This window comes from Mesoplodon mirus (genome assembly GCF_964341445.2).
Source record: "Mesoplodon mirus genome assembly, chromosome: 8".
NCBI classification, from domain to species: Eukaryota; Metazoa; Chordata; class Mammalia; order Artiodactyla; family Ziphiidae; genus Mesoplodon; species Mesoplodon mirus.
This window is the reverse complement of record NC_138984.1, coordinates 77149055-77169714: the sequence shown is the minus strand read 5'-3', so window position 1 is coordinate 77169714 and position 20660 is coordinate 77149055. Positions and strand designations below refer to the sequence as shown.

Sequence of the window (20660 nt, the reverse complement as noted above, 5' to 3'; positions counted from 1 at the left end):
TCTGAACCTGAAATCTGGGTTAGGTGCTCTTCTGATGTAGTACCATAGTATTCTGGACCAATCCTTTAACACAGCACTTATTCCACTGCGTTGTCTGTTTGTCTACATTTCCTACTAAACTGGAAGCTCACTGAGAACAGAATATTGTTCATGATTTCCCTAGCACCGAGCACAGTGCCTGCCGTGTAGTAGGTTTGAAAATTCAAGCAGAGGTAATTGCGTATCCTTGCAAAGATACCCAAATTAGGTGACACTGCTCTCTTTTCAACTAAAGATAAATGAAAAGGCATGTATCAATGTTACATCTCATTCTGATCAAATTGTTCTTCCCATCTGCCTGCTTTCTGAGTGTACTGACACCTCCTTCATCTGCATTTGAATCCTGTTCACAACACCCTCACCATTTACTTTTATTGGGGAAGTTATTGTATATCTCACTCTGATTTTTTTTTGTTCTAAAACAGAGATGTACTGTTAAACATATCTCTAATTACCGAGAAAAATTCAAAGTACTAAAAGTCATCTTATTTTCAACTCTATATCATTACATCATTCTTAACAAGACTATAATATTGCACTGTTTTGGCCTAATTTCAACAATTTCAACTTCTAATAGTAAATAAAGATGATAAATCTTCAAAGGAAGATTTTGAGGGCCTATCTGAGCAGTTTATAAGAAGAGCATTGGTAGTTAATGCAGAGTTTATAATGCCAGGTTGATGCCTGGTAAAGAACATATTGTTTCAAATATTCACTGTTTAAAATGTATATATAATTACAACCAAAAAATCCTAAAATTAAATCAGAGAAGAGTAACGTAATGTTCACATATACTCTGCAAATACAGCCTTAGAGAAATCCCAAACTGCTGGCATACAAAGCTAGAAAGTGTAATAGGTACAATCCCATCTTTAATCCTAAACTGTAATATCACCCTCAACAGGCAATATGTGAGTACTTTATCATAAATGTCATAGGTTCCAAAAGCAAAAATACATTTCAATTCAGTGATATTTTGTTTAAGACTTTATCATATTTTCAAACATCAAACTATGCAATTTAGACCCAATGAGTCTCTTTTATCTCACTGCTTCAAATCTGAAATCTTATCTTTCACTACTGTGTTCTTTGGATTACATTACATGGAAAAGGTCCTAAAGGGAGACCAAAATCAAAAATATTTTGAAAAAAAAAATCTCTGTGTAGTAAAATTGATCTTGGTTCATTATCTACTTAATAGGGAATGCTCGACAAATAAAACTTCAGAAAGTTATTCTTGGCAAAGATGTTATAATGAAAACTCAAGTATTCAGATGAGCAGCTGATTAGATGACTCTTAAAATCGTGTTCAACTCTGAGAGACCAGGATTTAGGTCATGAATCAATTTAAGGAACTCTATCTGCTGAGTAAGTTCCTCATATTTCTTATAACAATAGCAATTTTGGTAGAAAGAAAAGCCCCACAGCCAACAGGGGAAATGGTACTTACGAATATTGTGTCAGCAGTTCCAAATCATTATGCATGTTGATTGGATATGCTTCACTGAGTTCAAACAACTTCTCCAGGGCCTCATAAATGAAAATGATGCAAATAAGAGAAGCAAAAGCTTCTTCAGTAAACCGGGTGATATAGCAGACAAGGGAGCTTGCATCAGTGGCCACAAGTATGATACACAGGGTTGCAGTCCAAAGTCCAATACTAGCTCTTAAAGATAGGTATGACAGCCCATATTCTCTAGGAGGGGGAAAAGAACAGTGGAAAGAAGGTCATTTAACAGCTTGCCACCATTTTAAGTAGATGGAAGTAAGTCTAATTCAGGAAGTGAAAGTAAATAAGCTTCACATCCCATGAGTATCTAAACTCAAGACTTGGTCTAAAGGGAACACCTAAGGGTACAAAACTCAAAGAGTTTTCTCAGTGCTTAGAGCTGAATATAATTTTTTATAAATATTACATAACAATATACATCAATATTTTACTGCTCCTTTATTTCCATGGAGAGACAAAAATGGCAAACTGAATCAAATCAGCAACTTCTATCTCTCCCAGCAGATCTCCAAATGTGATGCTGGAAGAAGATTAAATACGGTAGAGAAATAGAAAGGGGCTGAGGGCCAAAAGTATATAACACTTACTTGCAAAATTTAAACAAAATCTTTTCAAACACCAAAACTGGTCCTGTACTGCCTAATATGGTAAGAGGCTGTCCACCAAACAGAGAATAGGCTATCCCAGTCATGGACGCTCCAAAGAGAGATTCGATTGCACTCTGTGTAGAGATATAAATGATTCCATTATCTAAGCTGTACAGGCTGCGATTATAACTGGGGAGAAAATATGTAAAATACATGGGTCTATTTTCCCTTTGCTATGAAGAGCCTAGCAACCTTGGGCAGGAGGTGGGGTAGGAGGATATAAAAAAGGCGGCAGGCAGTCAGCAGACTATGAATGGTAGTGGACAGGGATATGTCCTCTCCCCCTTCCTTATCTCACTTCTCTTTTGCTTACTAAAAGTTTACATGTATTCATAATAAATGTCTGGCAGAAGCATGGCCTATATAAATAGGAAAATGGACCTCTTATGAGGCAAGAACCAGAGGCTAAAGCTAGCCTAGGACTGGGGGGCCAGGGATGAGATCAGAACCTAAGAATTAGTTGTTCTGAGATATTCCACTCCCTGATTACCAGTTCCACTAGTCATCTAGGAAATTCGTATGAACTTTATCTGCCAGACCGTACATCAAATCTCTCCTCATAAAGGAAACCAAAATTAAATGCAGACTCATCTAACTATGAATCTTAAAAGCTGATTAAGTTTCAAAGTTCAGAGAAAAGCATAATACATACTATTCGCCCTTCAGTTGCTTCTCCTAGCAGTCCTCCAAATGTGATGACAGGAGACATACAGGCGCAGTAGAGAAACAGAAAAGATGCTAAGCACTGCAAGCTGAAAGCATCTCTGAAGTCACTCCAGAAGTATGGAGCTTTTCTTTTGATATCTAAAATAAGTCCCCCAAAAATCCTAAGACAGGGGGGAAAACACAATAGTGACATACAAATATAAAAATCACATAAATCAAAATGCTCATTTGCTTTGTGGCCAGGTCACAGTACAGGTTTTCCATCAGCAGAGATGAGACCCATATTAACATGCTAGGTTTTACTATGATGATCTACAGGAATGGCTTTGTACCACTATGTCACTTCAATCCCTAACCAAATATTGTGTCAACAGCCAAAAAAATCCTAGGTTCTCTCAAACAAGGTTCTCAGCTGTTCGTCAATCAAAATTCAAATAATGAGAGTTAAGGATTACTCTAATCTCTGTGCCATTTTACAACAACCTATTCTTAAAATCAGGCCTACCATCCTCAATCATTGGCAATATTTTCTAATTGTTAACATTCCATTTAGCGTAGCAGAAAGTGAAGGAGGGAAGGTAAACTGATTTTTATACAGTCCAATACATCAACTTAGAGAGAAAAAGTGGCATGTAACCATGGCTCCAGTTACCCACTCTCTTTGTGAAAAAAAAACCCTTGCCAAATAATATTCCAGACAGGCACTTAAATGACCTTATGGATGACAATAATACTTAGTAGAGAGAGGTAAGTTCCAGAGTTGTTTTCATTTTTAGAAAACTAAGACAGGGACCTTACAATAAGCAACCTAGATAAATGTACTTTTGATCCACTATTGTCTAAACATATTCAAACATCTATCATTCACAAGACAATAATGACCTTATTTGGGATAAATGCATATATTCTAAATATATCCAAAAGCCACATTAAAGCATTTGAAGGGTGATTTTTGTTGGGGGGGTGGGGAAGAGAGAAGCATTAAATTGTGAAATATTGCCTAAAATCTGAGGACTGGAACTTTTTAATCTGTTAGGAATGAGAGCATTAAAGAGCTATTCTCATTCTTTGAACATTTAATAAAAATATGCAGATTTAACATTTGACTACCAAAAGCTCATTGTGTTCTATGGGATAAAGATGTCATATTAAAATGAATAAGGCTGTGATTAAGTTCCTACATGGAGGTTAAAAAAACCTATTATGTTCAACATACTGCCAGTATGCTAAATATACTTGGTTTATGGAAAAATATTAAAGTTTTGTTATTTATTTTCTAAATAGGAATATAATCTGGCAATCTAAGAATCACCTCAAAAATGACTGTTCTCTTGAGAAATAAATTCTGATTTTCCTTGAAAAATGTACCTCTTCAGAATAAATTCTATTATTTTTAATTGCCCTAATATAGGCACAATAGTAACATATTAGTAACTATCTTACTGTTATGTGAGTGATAGAATCATTATGTTTTTCTAGTGATTGTTTTCATCAGAGGGATGTGGAGTAGGAGAGGTTGAGAAGAATGAAATTTCCATTGAAAAAAAAGGACATTTAAAATTCAGAGAAGCTTGCAAAGAACCTGTGAAATTCACACACACAAAGATCACCTTAGGTTAGGTTCCCTTACCTGTGTTTAGTAAAACACATACATGATTTTTATTTGGGGGATCATTTCTGAATGATTTGTTAACTTGCCAAAGTCACAATTCAGAACAGATTTAATCTATGAGTCTATTTATTCATTCAGTTATGATTTATACCCCACCTAATCCCCAAAAGAATTTGAGGTGGTTATGAACTATTACTTAGTAGTTAATATTTATAGGTTTGATAGTACTTTCTATTAGACCACTCTTTTCTAATTAATTACTTATTAGGGTACACATTAGTCTAAATAGCTGTTATATTACTGTGTCATAAACGTGCTTTTAGCAGCATAAATCTAAATCCGGAAGTGGGAGGTCATTGCAGAGAACAGTGCAAGAGCAGCCCAGATGTGCACCAGAAACTCCAGGAGAGCAGACGAGTAATGGATACTTCAAGTCATGTCAGCGACAGAATCTGTGGAAGAACTCTGGAGGAGCAAAGATACCGGATATTGGTGACCTGGGAGGATTTAGGAAGCAGTAAGGAAAAGTGAACTTTGAAAAAAATCTAAACTATGTGGCATGTTACACCTGAGAGAGAGAGAGAGAGAGGGAGAAAAAAACAACAAAAATAACAGGATAGCATTTGAAAATATGAAAGTAAACAGAAGGAGTAACAATGTTTCTAGTAAAGGGAAAAGGAAAAAATTGTTTGAACCACCTCAAATTAGGTACAGAGCCTGAGGAAGACATTTCCTCAGAGACAAAACATAGATAAAGGGAAAGAACACAGGAGAATTAAAATGCACAGAGTTGTCAGGAACTGGAAAGTCATCTTAGAGGACACAGTGAAAGCAGTAAAGGAAATGGCCCTGAGGGGAGAGGAGCACCAATCCTGCAAAGCCTTTGCAATTGCCTTCAATTATAATGGAGGCTGTGTGCACACATTCCCTGAAGAGAGACCCACCCAAAGGTTTCTGATTTTCTGCTCACACATTTCTTGGAGAGAGACAAGCTGTCAAAAAACCACAAAGAATCATTTTAAGAAATAAATTGAAGCTTTCATCTCTTCAAAGATGTGTGATTAGAAAAATAAATAACTCTTTCAAATTACTACCGTAAAAATAAAAAATACTATTATATACCTCCTACTTGCATGTAATGAGAGAGTGTCTATAAGACTGAGTTCTTGGAATTTATTTTCATTTCCATCTTGAGCTTGAAGTTTTCAACAGGCTCTTTTGGAAAGGGCAACTGACAGTTTTCTTATTCATTCTAAGAATCTGTGAATGTGTTTTAATGCATAGCAATATGAAAGACTAGGTATATATTAAAACGGAATGGTGTATTCACTGTTCTGGTTTAATAATAATGACAATCATTAGTAACTACAGAGAAATCAAATTAATTGGCATATTCATCCCCCAAAGAGTACGTATCCAAAGTATAAAAACAAATTAGTTCTCAAAACAGCAATTCCCAACACACAAAAAAGGTATATATCATTTGGCCTTTGAAATCCCATACAAGGGCTTTTCACTAACCTTCCAGTTCGCTGGAGTTCAGGTCCACTATGTCCGCCGTGGGGCTCGGCTTCCCCATGAGCTGCTGTTCCATTTGGTACAGCAGGAATCTTTCTCTTCTCCTGCGGGAAGTTTTTTTTGTTTTGTTTTTGTTTTTGAATTTCAGGTGTTAGTTGTAAATAACAAAAACAATTTTTTTTCCCTTGAGGCAATATGCAGAGTGGCTAAGAAACCAGGCTCTGTTTCTTGTTTGTTATATGACCTCTAGAAAGTTATCTAGCCACCTAAAGCCTAAGCTCCCTCCTCATTTTACTGGTGATAATAACAGTACCTATCAGTGTGGTTGAGAGAATGAAATAAACTGATGAACATTAATTCATTCTTTCAACTAATATTTATTGAGTGCCTAGTGTGTGCCATTCATTTTTATGGGATGCTATAGATGTAAAGGTGAGCAAGAAAAAGCATTCTGTTAGTGGAGACAAACAATAAACCTACAGTGTCAGGTAGAGATAGACATACAAAGAAAATAAAGTAAGAGAAGGAGACAGAGCGAGACCAGGTTTAAGGTAGGTCGAGGTGAAGAGGTGTTAGTGGTGTTATATCCCTGACCTAGTTCAACTGTTCAATAGCATTAACTGTTATCATTAGCTATTTTTAAAATATATTTCCCTCTCTGATCCTGGCTCAGATCTTCCTACCCAAGCTTCTTTCCAACACAAAGCGATCCAAAAGACTATTGCAAAAGGAAGCTTCTAATTGAGCCAATGACAAATTAACTGAGGTTATGTAAGTGCTGTTTCCCCATAGGTCTATTCCGCCCACTTTTGTCAATGACGGAGAGTTTAAAAAATCAGAAAATCCTACCTACTGGTGATCTTGGAGCACACCAATGTGTTCAAAAGTGCTTAAAAGGACAATAAAAAAATTTTTAATGGTGAAATTAAACTTTTTACTTGACTGCCATTCCAAAATAGTGTAAACATGTAAACATGTTCTTTGTGTTTAGTGTAAACATGAACAAGTGTGAATTATCAAATGATCTTATTACAATGGGACATTTAGATAAAATGGTACAGATTTAAAACATGACAAAAAATACATTTTGAAATGCACAAAATATAGGAAAGTTCGTTGCTTAATATTTTACAATTTCCTGGGTATATAAATAGATACAATGAACTGAAGTTCAAAGATAAAAGAGAGTATGTCTGTCAACCGATGAAGGAACTGCCTTTACAGGTAAGTTAACTATCATATATCAGTAAAGGGCTGTAATAGTGGCCCTCAGTACCCTCAATATCCAATAATCACCTAGGGAAAGATTTCTTAGCAAGCCTCAGAAGGCAAGTGATATTTGTTCTTCTGGGGAATTATCCCTGACTGCATAAATTAATTCATTGTTTTACAATCGGAAGAGCTATACACTGATAAGGCAAGTCATAAGCCATGAAAGATACTCGTCATTCTAAAGTAACAATTTTCTCAAGGAGTGGTCATCTTCTAGTAAGGCAAAAAGGTTTTTGAAAAAAGAATTGTGTATGTATAGTACCAATGAATATTCCGGGGAAAATACAGGAAATTTTTGTTTGTTTTTCAGACTTTTTTTTTTTTTTTTTTGGCCAAGACGCTCAGCCTGAAGGATCTTGGTTCACTGACCAGGGATTGAACCCGGGCCATGGCAGTGAATGCGCCGAGTCCTAACCACTGGACTGCCAGGGAATTCCCCAGACATTTTAAGTAAAATCAATAGGTGAGTAGATATGTGACAAGGCAAATTAAACAGTTTATTAATTCAGTCAACAAACACTTATTAGGAGCCAATTTGTGTCAGGTTCTAGGCTGCACCACTGTACACCTGGGGACAAAGCAGGCCTATGCAGCTTATGTTCTAATGGGGAAGGCAAACAGTAAACAAATAAACATGTAAGTAAATTAATTCTATAGTGTGTTAAAACGATTAAAAACCAGGGAGAGTTTGGGATTAAAATATACACACTACTATATATAAAATGGATAACCAACAAGGACCCACTGTATAGCACAGGGAACTATACTCAATATCTTGTAATAACCTATAATGGAAAAGAATCTAAAAAAGAATATATATATGTGTGTGTATATATATATAAATAACTGAATCACTTTGTTATACATCTGAAACTAACACAAGTTTGAAATCAACTATATTTCAATAAAAATTTAAAATAGGGCTTCCCTGGTGGTGCAGTGGTTAAGAATCCACCTGCCAATGCAGGGGACACAGTTTCGAGCCCTGGTCCTGGAAGATCCTATATGCCGCGGAGCAATTAAGCCCGTGCACCACAACTACTGAGCCTGCGCTCTAGGGCCCTCGAGCCACAACTACTGAAGCCCACGTGCCTAGAGCCCGTGCTCTGCAACAAGAGAAGCCACCGCAATGTGAAGCCTGCGCACCGCAACGATAGAAAGCCTGAGTGCAGCAACAAAGACCCAACGCAGCCAAAAATAAATAAAACATAAATAAATTTTTAAAAAAGATGTCTTTAAAAAAATTTTTAAATAAATAAGTAAATAAATAAATAAAATTTGTTTCCAAGTTTCTTCTGATATCTCCAACCTGAATTATTAGAAAGAAACGTTGAACAGATCTGCTTCTTCCTTTTGGGGATTGAGAGAGGTTTGGTGGATTTAATAAGATCCGTGAGATGTCCATATTTATGTAGCATTATGTACATGCCAGATTCTAGAGAGAAATATGATATCAAATGTTTTTTTCACATGCAGAATATATAATAAAGAAAAAATAAAGAAATAAAAACTATGGAAAAGTAAAAATTTAAGAGCAGACTAAGGGGGGGTGAGGTATAGGGAGGAGGAACTGGCAATTACAAATGGAGTGTCATTTGAGAAAAACTTGAGGGAGTCAAGAGAATTAGCCATAGAATAACTGGGGAACATCCAGGCAAAGAACAGCCAGTGGGATAGACTTAAGGCAGGAGTGTGGCTGCAGGGTTTGAAGAACAAGGAGGTGGGAGGCCAAGGAGAGGAGTGAGCAAGAGACAGGAGACAGCTGAGAGGTGAAGGGAAGCCAGACTCTATAGGTTTAGTAGAATGTGGTAAGTATTTGGCTTTTATTCTCAGTGAAATGAGGCGCTTTTGCAGGATTTTAAGGAAAGGAGTAGCATGACCTAACACTCTGGCTGCTGTGTTGAGAACAGATTCTAGGGGCCAAGGGTAGAAACAAGGGGACTGGTTAGGAGGCTATTTCAGTAATCCAGAAGAAAGATGATGGTAGCTTGAACTAGGGGGGTGGCAGTGGCAACAGCGAGAAATCGTATAATTCTGGATAAATATTGAAGGCAATGCCAAGAGTATTTCCTGGCAGAACTGAAGTCAGGTATAAGAAAGAAGAATAAAAGTTTCTGGCTTGGTCAATTGTAAGTATGGAGTTAACACTTATTGAGATGGGAAGGTACAGATGGAACAGATTTTGAGAAAAGATCAGAGTTTCTTATATTCTTCAGGAAACATGATATTGTCTTTCATAATATAAATGCAAAGATGTATATAGGTAAAGAAATTATACAATCTATAATTCAGTTCCAACTTTGGCATGTTGAATTTTAGATATCTAAAAGACACTCAAGTAGAGACACAAGATAGGCATTTGGATAAGTAACTTGCAAGTGCAAGGTGAAAAATAAATTTGGGAGAGGATTTAAAGCTATAAGATTGGATGATATTACCAAGAGAATGAGTGTAGAGGAGAGAAGACCACTAAGGACTGAGCCCGGCATCACTTCAATATAAAGAAATCAGAGAGAAGAGGGGGAACCAGCAAATAAAACTGAGGAGTGACCAGTGAGGTATAAAGAAAACCAAGAGTGTGGGGTTTCGGGAGCCAAAGAAAAGAAAATATATCAAGGAAAAGGGAGTCATCAATTCTGTCAAAGGCTGCTGATTGATAGGCTAAATAAAATATAGACTAAAAATTGACCTTGGAATTTAACATTGTGGAGGTCTTTGGCGACCTTCATGTAAGTAAATTTTAGTAAAGTGATGGGCAAATGCCTTATGGAGGTAGGTTTAAGAGAGAATTGAAGGATAAAAAAGAATGAAATCTTGCCATTTGCAACAACATGGATGGACCTAGAGAATATTATGGTAAGTGAAATAAGTCACACAAAGACAAATACTCATACAATCTCATTGATATGTGGAATCTAGAAAACAAAGCAAACAAACAAACAAAACAAAAACAGCCATAGATGCAGAGAACAAATGGGTGGTTGCCAGAGGGGAGGAGGTGTGGGGATGGGTGAAATAGGTGAAGGGAATTAAGAGGTACAAACTTCTAGTTAGAAAGTAAATAGGTCATGGGGATGTATTACACAGCATAAGAATGTTGTCAATAATACTGTAATAATTTTATATGGGGACAGATAGTTATTAGACTTACTGTGGTGATCACTTCGTAACATATTTAAATATCGAATCATGACATTGTATGCCTGAAACTAACATAATATTGTACTTCAACTATATTTCAATTAAAAAATAAGAAAATTGGAGGAGAGGAATTGGAGGCAGATAGTACAGAGAACTCTTCTGTTGCATTGGGTTATAGAAGGGAACAAAGAAATGGATGAGTAGATGGCAGTGATAGTGGCATTGAGAATTCTTTTTTTAAGATTTACAAATTAACAATGTTGTTTGCTAATAAAAATGATATAATACAGAACAAAAGACCTGATGATATAGGGGAGAAAGAGGAGGCTTGGGGAGTAATGTTTTTGAGTAGGTATGAAGAGATGGGATCTACTGCACAGATAGAAGGCTGACTTTGGATAATTCATCAATAGTAATATATGGGAAGGCAGAGAATGTAGGTGCTGGCAGTAGACAAATATGGTTTTGGGAATCTACAGAAGTTCTCTTTTGATTATTTTAATTTTCTTAGGGAAATAGGAAGCAAGTCAACATCTGAAAGTCAGAAAGCATGTGCTAAAAGTTTGAGGAGAGAAAACAGGTGTGAGATAGTCATGTAGAGAATGGATTGAACTTGGGAAGTAGAGTATAATGAACTTGTAATATAAAGGGCCTACCTGAGGTATGTGGTCATGAATTATATGAGATTAGTCAATGTAGTTGTATATTTTCCTTCAGCCACTCTCAGCTGCATCAATGGAGGTATAGACCAAAGAACTGAATTCACACAGTGTTGTGGTTTTGACAAGCAAGTAAATGGCATGAGAGAAAAGCAAGGAAGTTGAGGGTATACACAGGGGAGTGATTATAATGATTGACACAATGTTCTAACAGTATTTTCAAGGGTATCCCTTGAGGTGACTGTTTATTCTTCTCTTAACTGAAAGTAAAAAGTATTAAAAAATACTGTGATTTGCACATTCTGGAAGAATAAAAACCATGGAGATTATCCCATGGAGGAAAATATTATTTGAATGAATAGGAAGTCAGAGTGCTTAATTTATTTCAATTCATTTTCATCAAAGAAAACAGTTTCATAGTATCTATTATTCAATTCCAACATACATTTAAAAAATACTAATGTTGTAAAGAAACACAGAGTGTATCTAATTCAAACTTATTATATAAAATTGTGTTGCCTAACATTATAGTAACTAACTACATGTGGCTATTTAAATTTAAGTTAATTAAAATTAAAAATTCAGTTCCTCAGTTGCAGTAGCCAAATTTCTAGTGCTCAGTAGTGGCTTGGCTTATTAGACAGCATAGATATAGAACATTTCTATCATTTCAGAAAGTTCTGTTGGACACACTGATATAGAACACCAGTACAGAAAGGTTATGGCATCTGTTTAAGATCATACAAATAGAAAATAGCAGAACCCAGGTGCCTTGATTCTTAGTTCAATGTTCTTTCTACTACTGCCTCTCAATACCCAGAATCCAACAATTAATCCGGGTTTTAAAGTCTCATAAAATTAATTTTGAAAATACAAAGCTCCCATGCCTCCACTTGCCTCAGAAACATCATTTCTCAAAGGGAAGGTGCTTTCAAAAATGCTTGACTTTAGGGCTTCCCTAGTGGTGCGGTGGTAAAGAATCCACCTGCCAATGCAGGGGACAGGGGTTCAAGCCCTGGTCCGGGAAGATCCCACATGCTGCAGAGCTACTAAGCCCGTGTGCCACAACCACTAAGCCTGCGAGCCATAACTACTGAGCCCATGTGCCACAACTACTGAAGTCCGTGTGTCTAGAGCCCATGCTCCACAACAAGAGAAGCCACCGCAATGAGAAGCTGGCGCACCGCAACGAAGAGTAGCCCCTGCTCGCCACAACTAGAGAAAGCCCGCACACAGCAATGAAGACCCAACGCAGCCAAAAATAAAATAAATAATTTTTTTAAAAAATGCTTGACTTTAGTTTTAATGTTTGAAAAGCAAATTGGTGTTAACAAGTGACTTTTAAGGTCTCATATTCAACATATTAGTATTTTCACTAAATCTTTCCAAATAACATCTATTAAAGAGATTCTTTCTTATTACTTCAAGAAGAATTATACTGCCTTTGCTAATACTGTAAGTGCAAAGATGTATGCAAGTACAAAAATAAGACCATCTAAACCCTTAAAATTACTCTTTAAGCAACTTACTTTATTTTAGTAGTAGATCAGCTGAAATGGTTAAGTAGTACACCTGCTCATTTACCCACCTCTGGCTAACCAGAAAAGCTTCTATGTCTAGAGCTGGGTCAGTTAGGCCATCTGTTACTTCAACTAAGGCAGCACTGCCTACTAAGGCAGCTGGACTCCACAGGGACAAGAGCCAAAGGCAAGGCTTGGGTAGATGACAGCAGAGAGAGTTGGAGGAGGCAGATTCAATAGGAATAGAGGTGGCAATATGAGTGGGCTTAAGACATTTGGCCACCACTCTCAACAAAGACATGCCTGCAATAAGAATCTCACCCCAAACAACAGCAATGGTCTTTATTTCTATCTTTCTGCATTGTATAACAAGTAAAATGAACATTAGATTTTTATAGGGAGAATTTTTACAATTTTCACACCATATGCCCACACAAAAGTAATAGAAACAAAAGAATTATTTTTAAAAATTCTTCAAATCATAAATGTGATTAGCAGAAACAGGGAGTTTTCCATGCAATATGACTAAACCATGCCTTTGAATTTTCCTAACGCTTGCCAATTTCAAAGTAATGTATCAGGATATGGAAAGACAGTAATGAGCTTTTTCTCAAGCATATTTTCTATTTTTATTAAAATTTCAATTTTCCTCCAGTATAGTATGTTTTAAGGTGGGTCTAAAATCTTTCCAGGCATATGGGACTGTCATTTAGTAGAATATCATCAATACACCAAATCTGTATTGAATAGGAAGAAGGAAGATTTTACAACTTCATATCCCTGCCTTTTAAGAGATTTATTAGGTTCTGGTACCAATTCAAATGTGGTGGGAAATTTAACTCATTTCTGACACTATTTACCCAGAGATAGCATTGGATTCCACAGGTCGAGTCCTGCAAGACTGTCCACCAATCAGACCCCATTTCAGGTTGTTGATGGTGCTTCCGATCAACTGGCTATAAATCTGAGGGCTCCCATGAACCCCTTCTCAGGTTCAACTAATTTGCTAGAGTGGCTCATAGAAGTCAGAGAAATATTTTATTTACTTGATCACCAGTTTTATTATAAAAGGATATAACTCAGGAACAGCCAGATGGAAGAGATGCATAGGACAAGGCATGGGGAAAGGTCAAGGAACTTCCATACCCTCTCCAGGCACACCAATCTTCCCAATCTCCATGTGTTCACCAACCCAGAAGCTCTCTGAACCCTGTCCCTTTGGGGTTTTGTGGAGGCTTCATTACACAGGCATGATTGATTAAACCAATGGCCATTGGTGACTGAACTCAAACTCTAGCCCCTCTCACCTCCCTGGAGGTAACCTCCAGGGAGTAACCTCATTAACATAACAAAAGACATCTTTGTTGCTTTCATCACTTAGAAAATCCCAAGCATTTCAGGAGCTCTGTGTCAGAAATAGGGACAAAGACCAGATGTATGTTTCATATTATAAATCACAGTATCACGGAAGTTATAATTTAAGTCATTTGAATCTTTGAATTGGTTATACTATTTTAGTACATATATACAACAAAATGATGGTAGTCTTAAGAGTATTTTCATATATACATACCTGGGAAGGAACATTTTTGGGAGGCTCTATTCGAATGCTTGGATCCCATTCTCCAGGAGGGAGAACAGTAACCTGATCCAGAAATTCATCAATTCCTGATACCAAGTCGTTACGATCTTTAGCTTTGTAAGCAACATCATGAAATACCTATAGAAGGAAAATAATCATTTATAGATAAAAAATAATTATAAAATCTTAATGTGTTCTTTGTTTTCATCTCCCAGTTATCTCACATGTGATTATAACAATTTGAATAAGAAGCTCTAACTAAAGAAGTTTTTAGTGTAAAATATTATAGCTTAGTTTATTCTATGATTGCACACACTTATTTTTTCTTAGAATGTAAGTGAATGTTGAAATTTCTGGTGGCAAGAGTAAGAGAAGGGACAGGAGGATAGAAGGAAGCTCATTAAACTAGAATTAATGATTCAAGTTTGGCAAACACTGTTTAAATATGTGTAAATCAAACTTCCTGAAAGAAGCCTTTGCTTTAAAATAGAGATAAACATTTATAGAATATATTAGAAATTTTAACAATATTTATACCGTGGCATAAACTAACACTAACCATTGAATAAATGATGGACTAATCAATAAATGACAATAAGCCAAGTAATTATATAAAAGTGAAATTGGATCTTTACCCACATCCCATACAAAAAGCAATTCTACGTATTAAAAACTTAAATATGAGAGTTAAAGTATTAAACTCACTGGAAAGAATATAGAAGGCTATATTTATTACCTCAGGGTAAGCAATAATACAAACCTCAAGGATTTAGTGTCAAAACGAAGCACATAATTTTTGCTGTTCTTCAAGGGAAAAAAATAAAGGAGGTGTTCAATAATGTCAAATGCCAGTAAGAGATCAAGTGACATGAGTACTGAACACAGGATAGTATATTGCGTAAATGGTGACCTTACAGAAAGCAGTTTCAGTAGAGTGGTAGTGACAAAAATCATACCGTAACACACTGAGATAAATGAAGTTATGATATTCAGAACCAAGTAGAAATCAGTCTTTCAAAACTCTTGAGATTCAGATTCATTCAAACATTTCAGTGGTACATGCTACGTTAAGGAGTAAGAAATTTTAAGGATGGGAAAAACCTGGACTTTTATTTCATATGTATTTCTTAAGTAGCTACTATATGTTGGGCATGTTTGCTAATTGAACAGAACAAGTCAGTGTTGACTTAAGAGCTAGGTGATAGAGAAAATCGTTGGTGCAAAAATCCAAAACAAGAAAAAGAAAAATAATCCCTTTTTTTTGTTTTTGCTTTCGCCTTTGTTTTTATAAAACTATGTTATTTATGTTAATATACAATGACTTTACTATTGTTATTTTAAAATAAATTCACAAATACACTTTTTAAAATTCTCAGTTTTCAGTTCTCTTATGATAAATATCAGCATACTTATCTATGAAAACAAAAGTTCTTTGGAATGCTTAATAATTTTTAAGACTATAAAAGGATTAATAAATTGGTAGTAGCACCAATAAACAAAATCATATGATTTATTTCTAGTAATGCTCAACAGGAAGGAAGAAAATAGATTACACTGACTAAGATAAGGTGTTGCTAGGATGACTAGAACATTCAGTCATTAATTCATTTAAAAAAAAAATGACTGAACCCTGACTGAGGGCCAGACACTACGTTAAGTTTGAAGATACAAAAGGAAAAGACAGTCTACCTACAAGAAGTTCCTGGTACAGAGAAGAAAAGAACAAACAGAGCTTAGTCAACAAATATTTATTTGAGCACCTGACAAAATCAGGGAACAAAAATGAATATTAAGTGGTAACTGCTCTCATGGAATTTACAGCTTAATAGGGCAATACAATTCCATTTTCTTAACTAAAGTAAACTGTAAGAATCAACATACTGAATTTTATTCTTAATGAGTATAATTGTTCAATGTATTTCAAAGCAGTTATATAAGCAGAACATTTTCTCTACCTGGGCTTTGAACAATAAAAACTTTTTTCTCTTTTAAAAGTATTTAAACATTTTTAAAAAATATTCAATGAATGTACTATCATAATTTAAATGTCCTATTATAATTAGCAGCTCTCATTTTTGGAGTAACTTTCTGGCTGAGTTTCTGCTTCTCTATCCTACTGCTCACAGAGAGTTAAACAAATTGCCCCAAAGCTAAGCTTTAAACTTTCAAGTCTAAAGGATTCATGTTTGAGCCTTCATTCAAGAGCTGATGCTTGTTCTCAAATTAGGTAGTTCTCATTTACCAAGGAAATAGATGGAGGTCCTTTCTCTGCTCTCATTCTAAATCTAAAATTTTAAAACCATGCATGTTTCTCTGTTGTTCTATGTCTACTTGATTAGTCAAAAACTTTGGAATTGACTTTTTTCTTTAGAGAAAATCTTGACTCCTAACTGGGGAAAGGAAGTATAAGGAAGAGAGATAACTTGAGTATTTATGCATAGTATGCTCCTCTCACCACATAAGATGTCCCATGCCCCAGAGATATCTCAATGTAATCTCTTAATGTCTTAGATGTGGAAACATAATATACCATGAAACATATGTGCATGAAAGTGACAGTAGTTAAATTATGACACAATGTCATTTATTTTTCAATACTGTAAAAATTGCAAAATATTAATCAACATGGAAACACTAAAAGTAAAGATACTGTCAGTGCCTTCTCATAGAGAGTTCTACTAGAACAGGTTTGTGGAACTCATGAAGCCTTTTTGTCACTCTCCTGTCTTCTCCCAGATTTCCTCAACAGAATATGTTACCCTTTATAGTAGGCTAAGTAGTGTCTTCTCAAAATATATGTCCACCTGAACTTCAGAAAGTGATCTTCTTTGGAATAAGCGTCTTCGCAGATGTAATTAAGGATCTCAAGATGAGATCATCCTGGATTAGGGTGGGCCCTACATCTAATGACATGTGTCCTTATAAGAGACATAAGAGACAGAAAAGGAGAAGACATACAGAAACACAGGGGAGAAGGCCATGTGAAGACAAAGGCAGAGACGGGAATTTTGCTGCCACAAGCCATGGAATGACAGGAGCCACCAGAAGCTGGAGAGGCAGGGAAAGACTTTCCCCTAGAGGCTCCACAGAGAATGTAGCCCTGCTGACATTTTGACTTCAGACTTCTGGCCCCCCAAAATAGGAAAAAATAAATTACTTTTGTTTTAATTACCCAGTTTGTGGTAATTTTTTATGCATAGGAAACTAATACACTCATTAAGTTGGTTCTTTCTGAAACATGAAAAAAATGTTTTTCTTCTAGCTTTTGATTTCCTATGTGTAAATATCAATAACTAATTCATATAAAACCAATAAACATAATTTGAACAGATATAATAGAAGAATTTATATTGAACCCCAAACACAAGTTCAAATTTTCAGATTTCATAAAACTAGGAAAAGTTATATGTAATACTAATGAACTCTTTTCAAAGATTTCAAGTATCAGAAGCCATGTATTTCAATAAATAAATTATTAAATTATTTGGATGATATTCTAGAAATGCATAATCTCTTTGTTATTTACTACTGACTTTTGAATTTATGTCCCGTCTGTGATTTTTGCATATGCTCTTCTTTTACAATAAAAACAATAAAATAATAAAAACAGATTTTCATAATGTGCTGTAGAATCCAGGAAACCAGTTATATACTACTTTTTATGTTTATTTTTATGATCTTACATTTTTGAGACATATATCTATTTGAGAAGCTGATGAAAGCTTTTTCCAGTCCAAGAAAACTACACACAAATTTTTGTACATAGAAAAATTTGTGGGCTGTATCAGAGATCACAGGCCTCTTGAAATCTTCAGTTCCTCTAATGGTTAAAAGACTCCCAGGTTAAAAACATCTACATTTAGGCAATTATAAAGAGAGTTGATAGACGTTGCATGGCTTTTGGTGTCATGTATACTATTCAGATAAACTGACATTGTTTTTGTGTTTGTTTTTTTTTTGAGACCTTAAAATTATTTTGCCCCAAACAAGACCTGCAGTGATATTTACAATGGTGATCACTTTGGCAACACATATGCTACAAGGGGAATATTAATAAATACATTCTAAATGTCACTAAATAACAAATTTTCTTTAGAGTATGAGGTTTTAAAATGTTCATGTGTGTGAATTTATTATCCCTTTTGAACAAATTTTTCCAAAGGAAATTTTATAGTACAAGCATTTAAAAGAAGGGGAATTCAATACAGAGAAATCTGATTCACAGCAAACTGTCATGAATACAGAACTCCAAAAGTTAGGTGTACCTAGTAAAGGGAAATGTTCCCAATGAACTTGAATAAATACCTCATCTGTCATTAGGGTTGCAATCGATCTGCCAATCTCATGGTACTGTTGCCCCTTTCCCAGGGGTCCCAGAAGAACGAACAAAAATCTGTAATTAAGAAGAAAAAAACACAAATGTTTCAAGGTAGAAATAAAAAATAATTTTAGTAGTACAGAATCACTCATCTCAAAGGAATTACTGAAGATAGGGATTTTGATGTAAAATAGTTCCATATTTTTCCACAGGTTATTATTATAGGTATTGAAATTTTTTTATGATGTTTCAAAATGACTCATGCTTGAGATCCTTGTACAATTGGAATCGTGGTTATTTTGCTCTGTTTCCTTCATTTAGTTACCTATTGTGCCCACACAGTTGTTAGTGTGAATTTTTAGGATTCTATAATCCTTAGAGGAGAAAGTTGAGAAAAGTAAAATCTGATTAAACCTTTCTGAATTGTAAGAAAGAGAACTCACTGATATGTAAATTGTAGAATTAGGTAGAAGGGGAAAAAGGTAATACAGTAGTATAAACAATGAAAGAACATAGGGTCAAAAAAACAGTAGGTGTACGTAAATTTACATTAAATAGGAAAAATGATTGCTAGGAATCAAAGATCAGTTAGGATAAAAAAAAACTATTAATTCCAATGCTGCAGGAATAAAAGTAGCAGCTGAACTGTGATATTCCATCTCAATTAGGTTGAAAGTCTAGCAAATACATCATCACAACTGGAACTTTTGAAGAAATCAACATGTGTTTTAACTTTGGAGGACCAGTAATTGTCTTATCTCTGAAAAGGTCGATGCTACAGGGAAATTGTGAGAATTTTAAGATGACCTATATTCTGTAATATAACTTTACAGTATTCATTTGTTAAATGGTTCTTGCTCTTAAGTGTGAAAACTAATGGCTTTTTAAAGTGTGCTAAAATAAGTACTACAATTCTACCTTTCATTTAGTTATAAACTTTAGAGATTGTACATGTTTTACATGATGCATATATTACACAGTCTTAGAGGATGTGACATTAATTTTTTGTGTCAGATGTTACTGAATCCAAGTCAACTTCTGCTATACAGAAATGTCTACTATACATTTAAAACAGGAATAATTTAGTGTGGTGGCAGATGCTTTATCAAGTATAGTACTTTCAAGAAATTTCCTAACCTATGTACATCCTGCTACTTTTCAGGTTTCTATTCCATGGGCTATTTATAAAGTCCTAAAATTATTTTCTGACATTTTTACTATGTGTTACTGTTATATACACGGTGTGCCCTTTTGACTTCCTAAGAAAGGATAATTAGGAACCTCGAATGGCTTTCTTTATTTTATTTGTCTAACTAATCTTCTTCTATTTTTCACCTTTCCAAACTAGTCTAGTCTTAAATCTCTCCTCATACAGTGGCTCTACTGTGCCCCTAATTTTTCCTCCATTGTTCTGTAGACACATTTTGCTATGTCAGTATGAAACGAGGTCACCTAAACCTTTACACTTTTCAAAGTGAGGGTATATAACCCCATTATGGCTTTTCTCTACTCCTGGGAATTTTCCTTTTCTTTCCTTTGAAACACAAGAACTATCATTGTCATAAATATCCATCATTTACTCAGAGTTCATCGGATACCTTCCTAAGTGGTAGAACAAGAATGCACTGCTTGGAAGATTCAAAAAAATTTTAATCTACTAAAGTAATACCTCTATGGTTAGTAAGTTTCACATCTTAAATCTGAATCCCAAATACCCAGAAACTCTGAATAGATTACAGGGTGTAAATAGAAAAATGCAGCCTTAATCATACAGTCAGAGGCCACCTTAATGTGCCCAGTTCATCCTTCCCCTTTTTTAATAAAAGTTGGTATGTATCAGAAGTCTCAGTAGCCCTCCAACAGGATGAACAGACACTTCTCTCTATAACCTGAACTGGTAACTAGCTACCTGCCTCAAATCTGTTCTTCCACAGATTCAGGAAGAGGCACTCAAACACTGAATCCCCTTCCAGTCAGCTGAGCTCTAATAAAATGAGGCCTCTCCTGACTAAACTATTCCATATTTTTGGAATATCTTAAGCACAATCAAAACACAGAGTGATGTAATCTGCTATGTTTTAAGGCCAAAGGTCCATAGAAGAAACATTCTACAAACCCAGTTTCCACAACACCTGAACTTTTCATCAATTTAACTTGGCTAAGGCATTCAGTGTTT

The 20660-nt window shown here is 35.3% G+C and overlaps 1 protein-coding gene across 8 annotated transcripts in view; it reads right to left on the bottom strand.

The window, feature by feature from the left end:
- Positions 1-20660, bottom strand: part of SLC4A10 (solute carrier family 4 member 10) — a gene marked incomplete at both ends in the record, with an annotated part of 302753 nt that overhangs the window by 84947 nt on the left and 197146 nt on the right. For all 8 annotated transcript variants that reach the window (XM_082630536.1, XM_082630540.1, XM_082630538.1 and 5 more), the window contains 6 exons: positions 1490-1735; positions 2137-2270; positions 2849-3023; positions 5996-6096; positions 14158-14304; positions 18472-18559. In XM_082630536.1, the coding sequence (XP_082486662.1) occupies positions 1490-1735; positions 2137-2270; positions 2849-3023; positions 5996-6096; positions 14158-14304; positions 18472-18559 (891 nt within the window). The remainder of the gene's footprint in view (positions 1-1489; positions 1736-2136; positions 2271-2848; positions 3024-5995; positions 6097-14157; positions 14305-18471; positions 18560-20660) is intronic.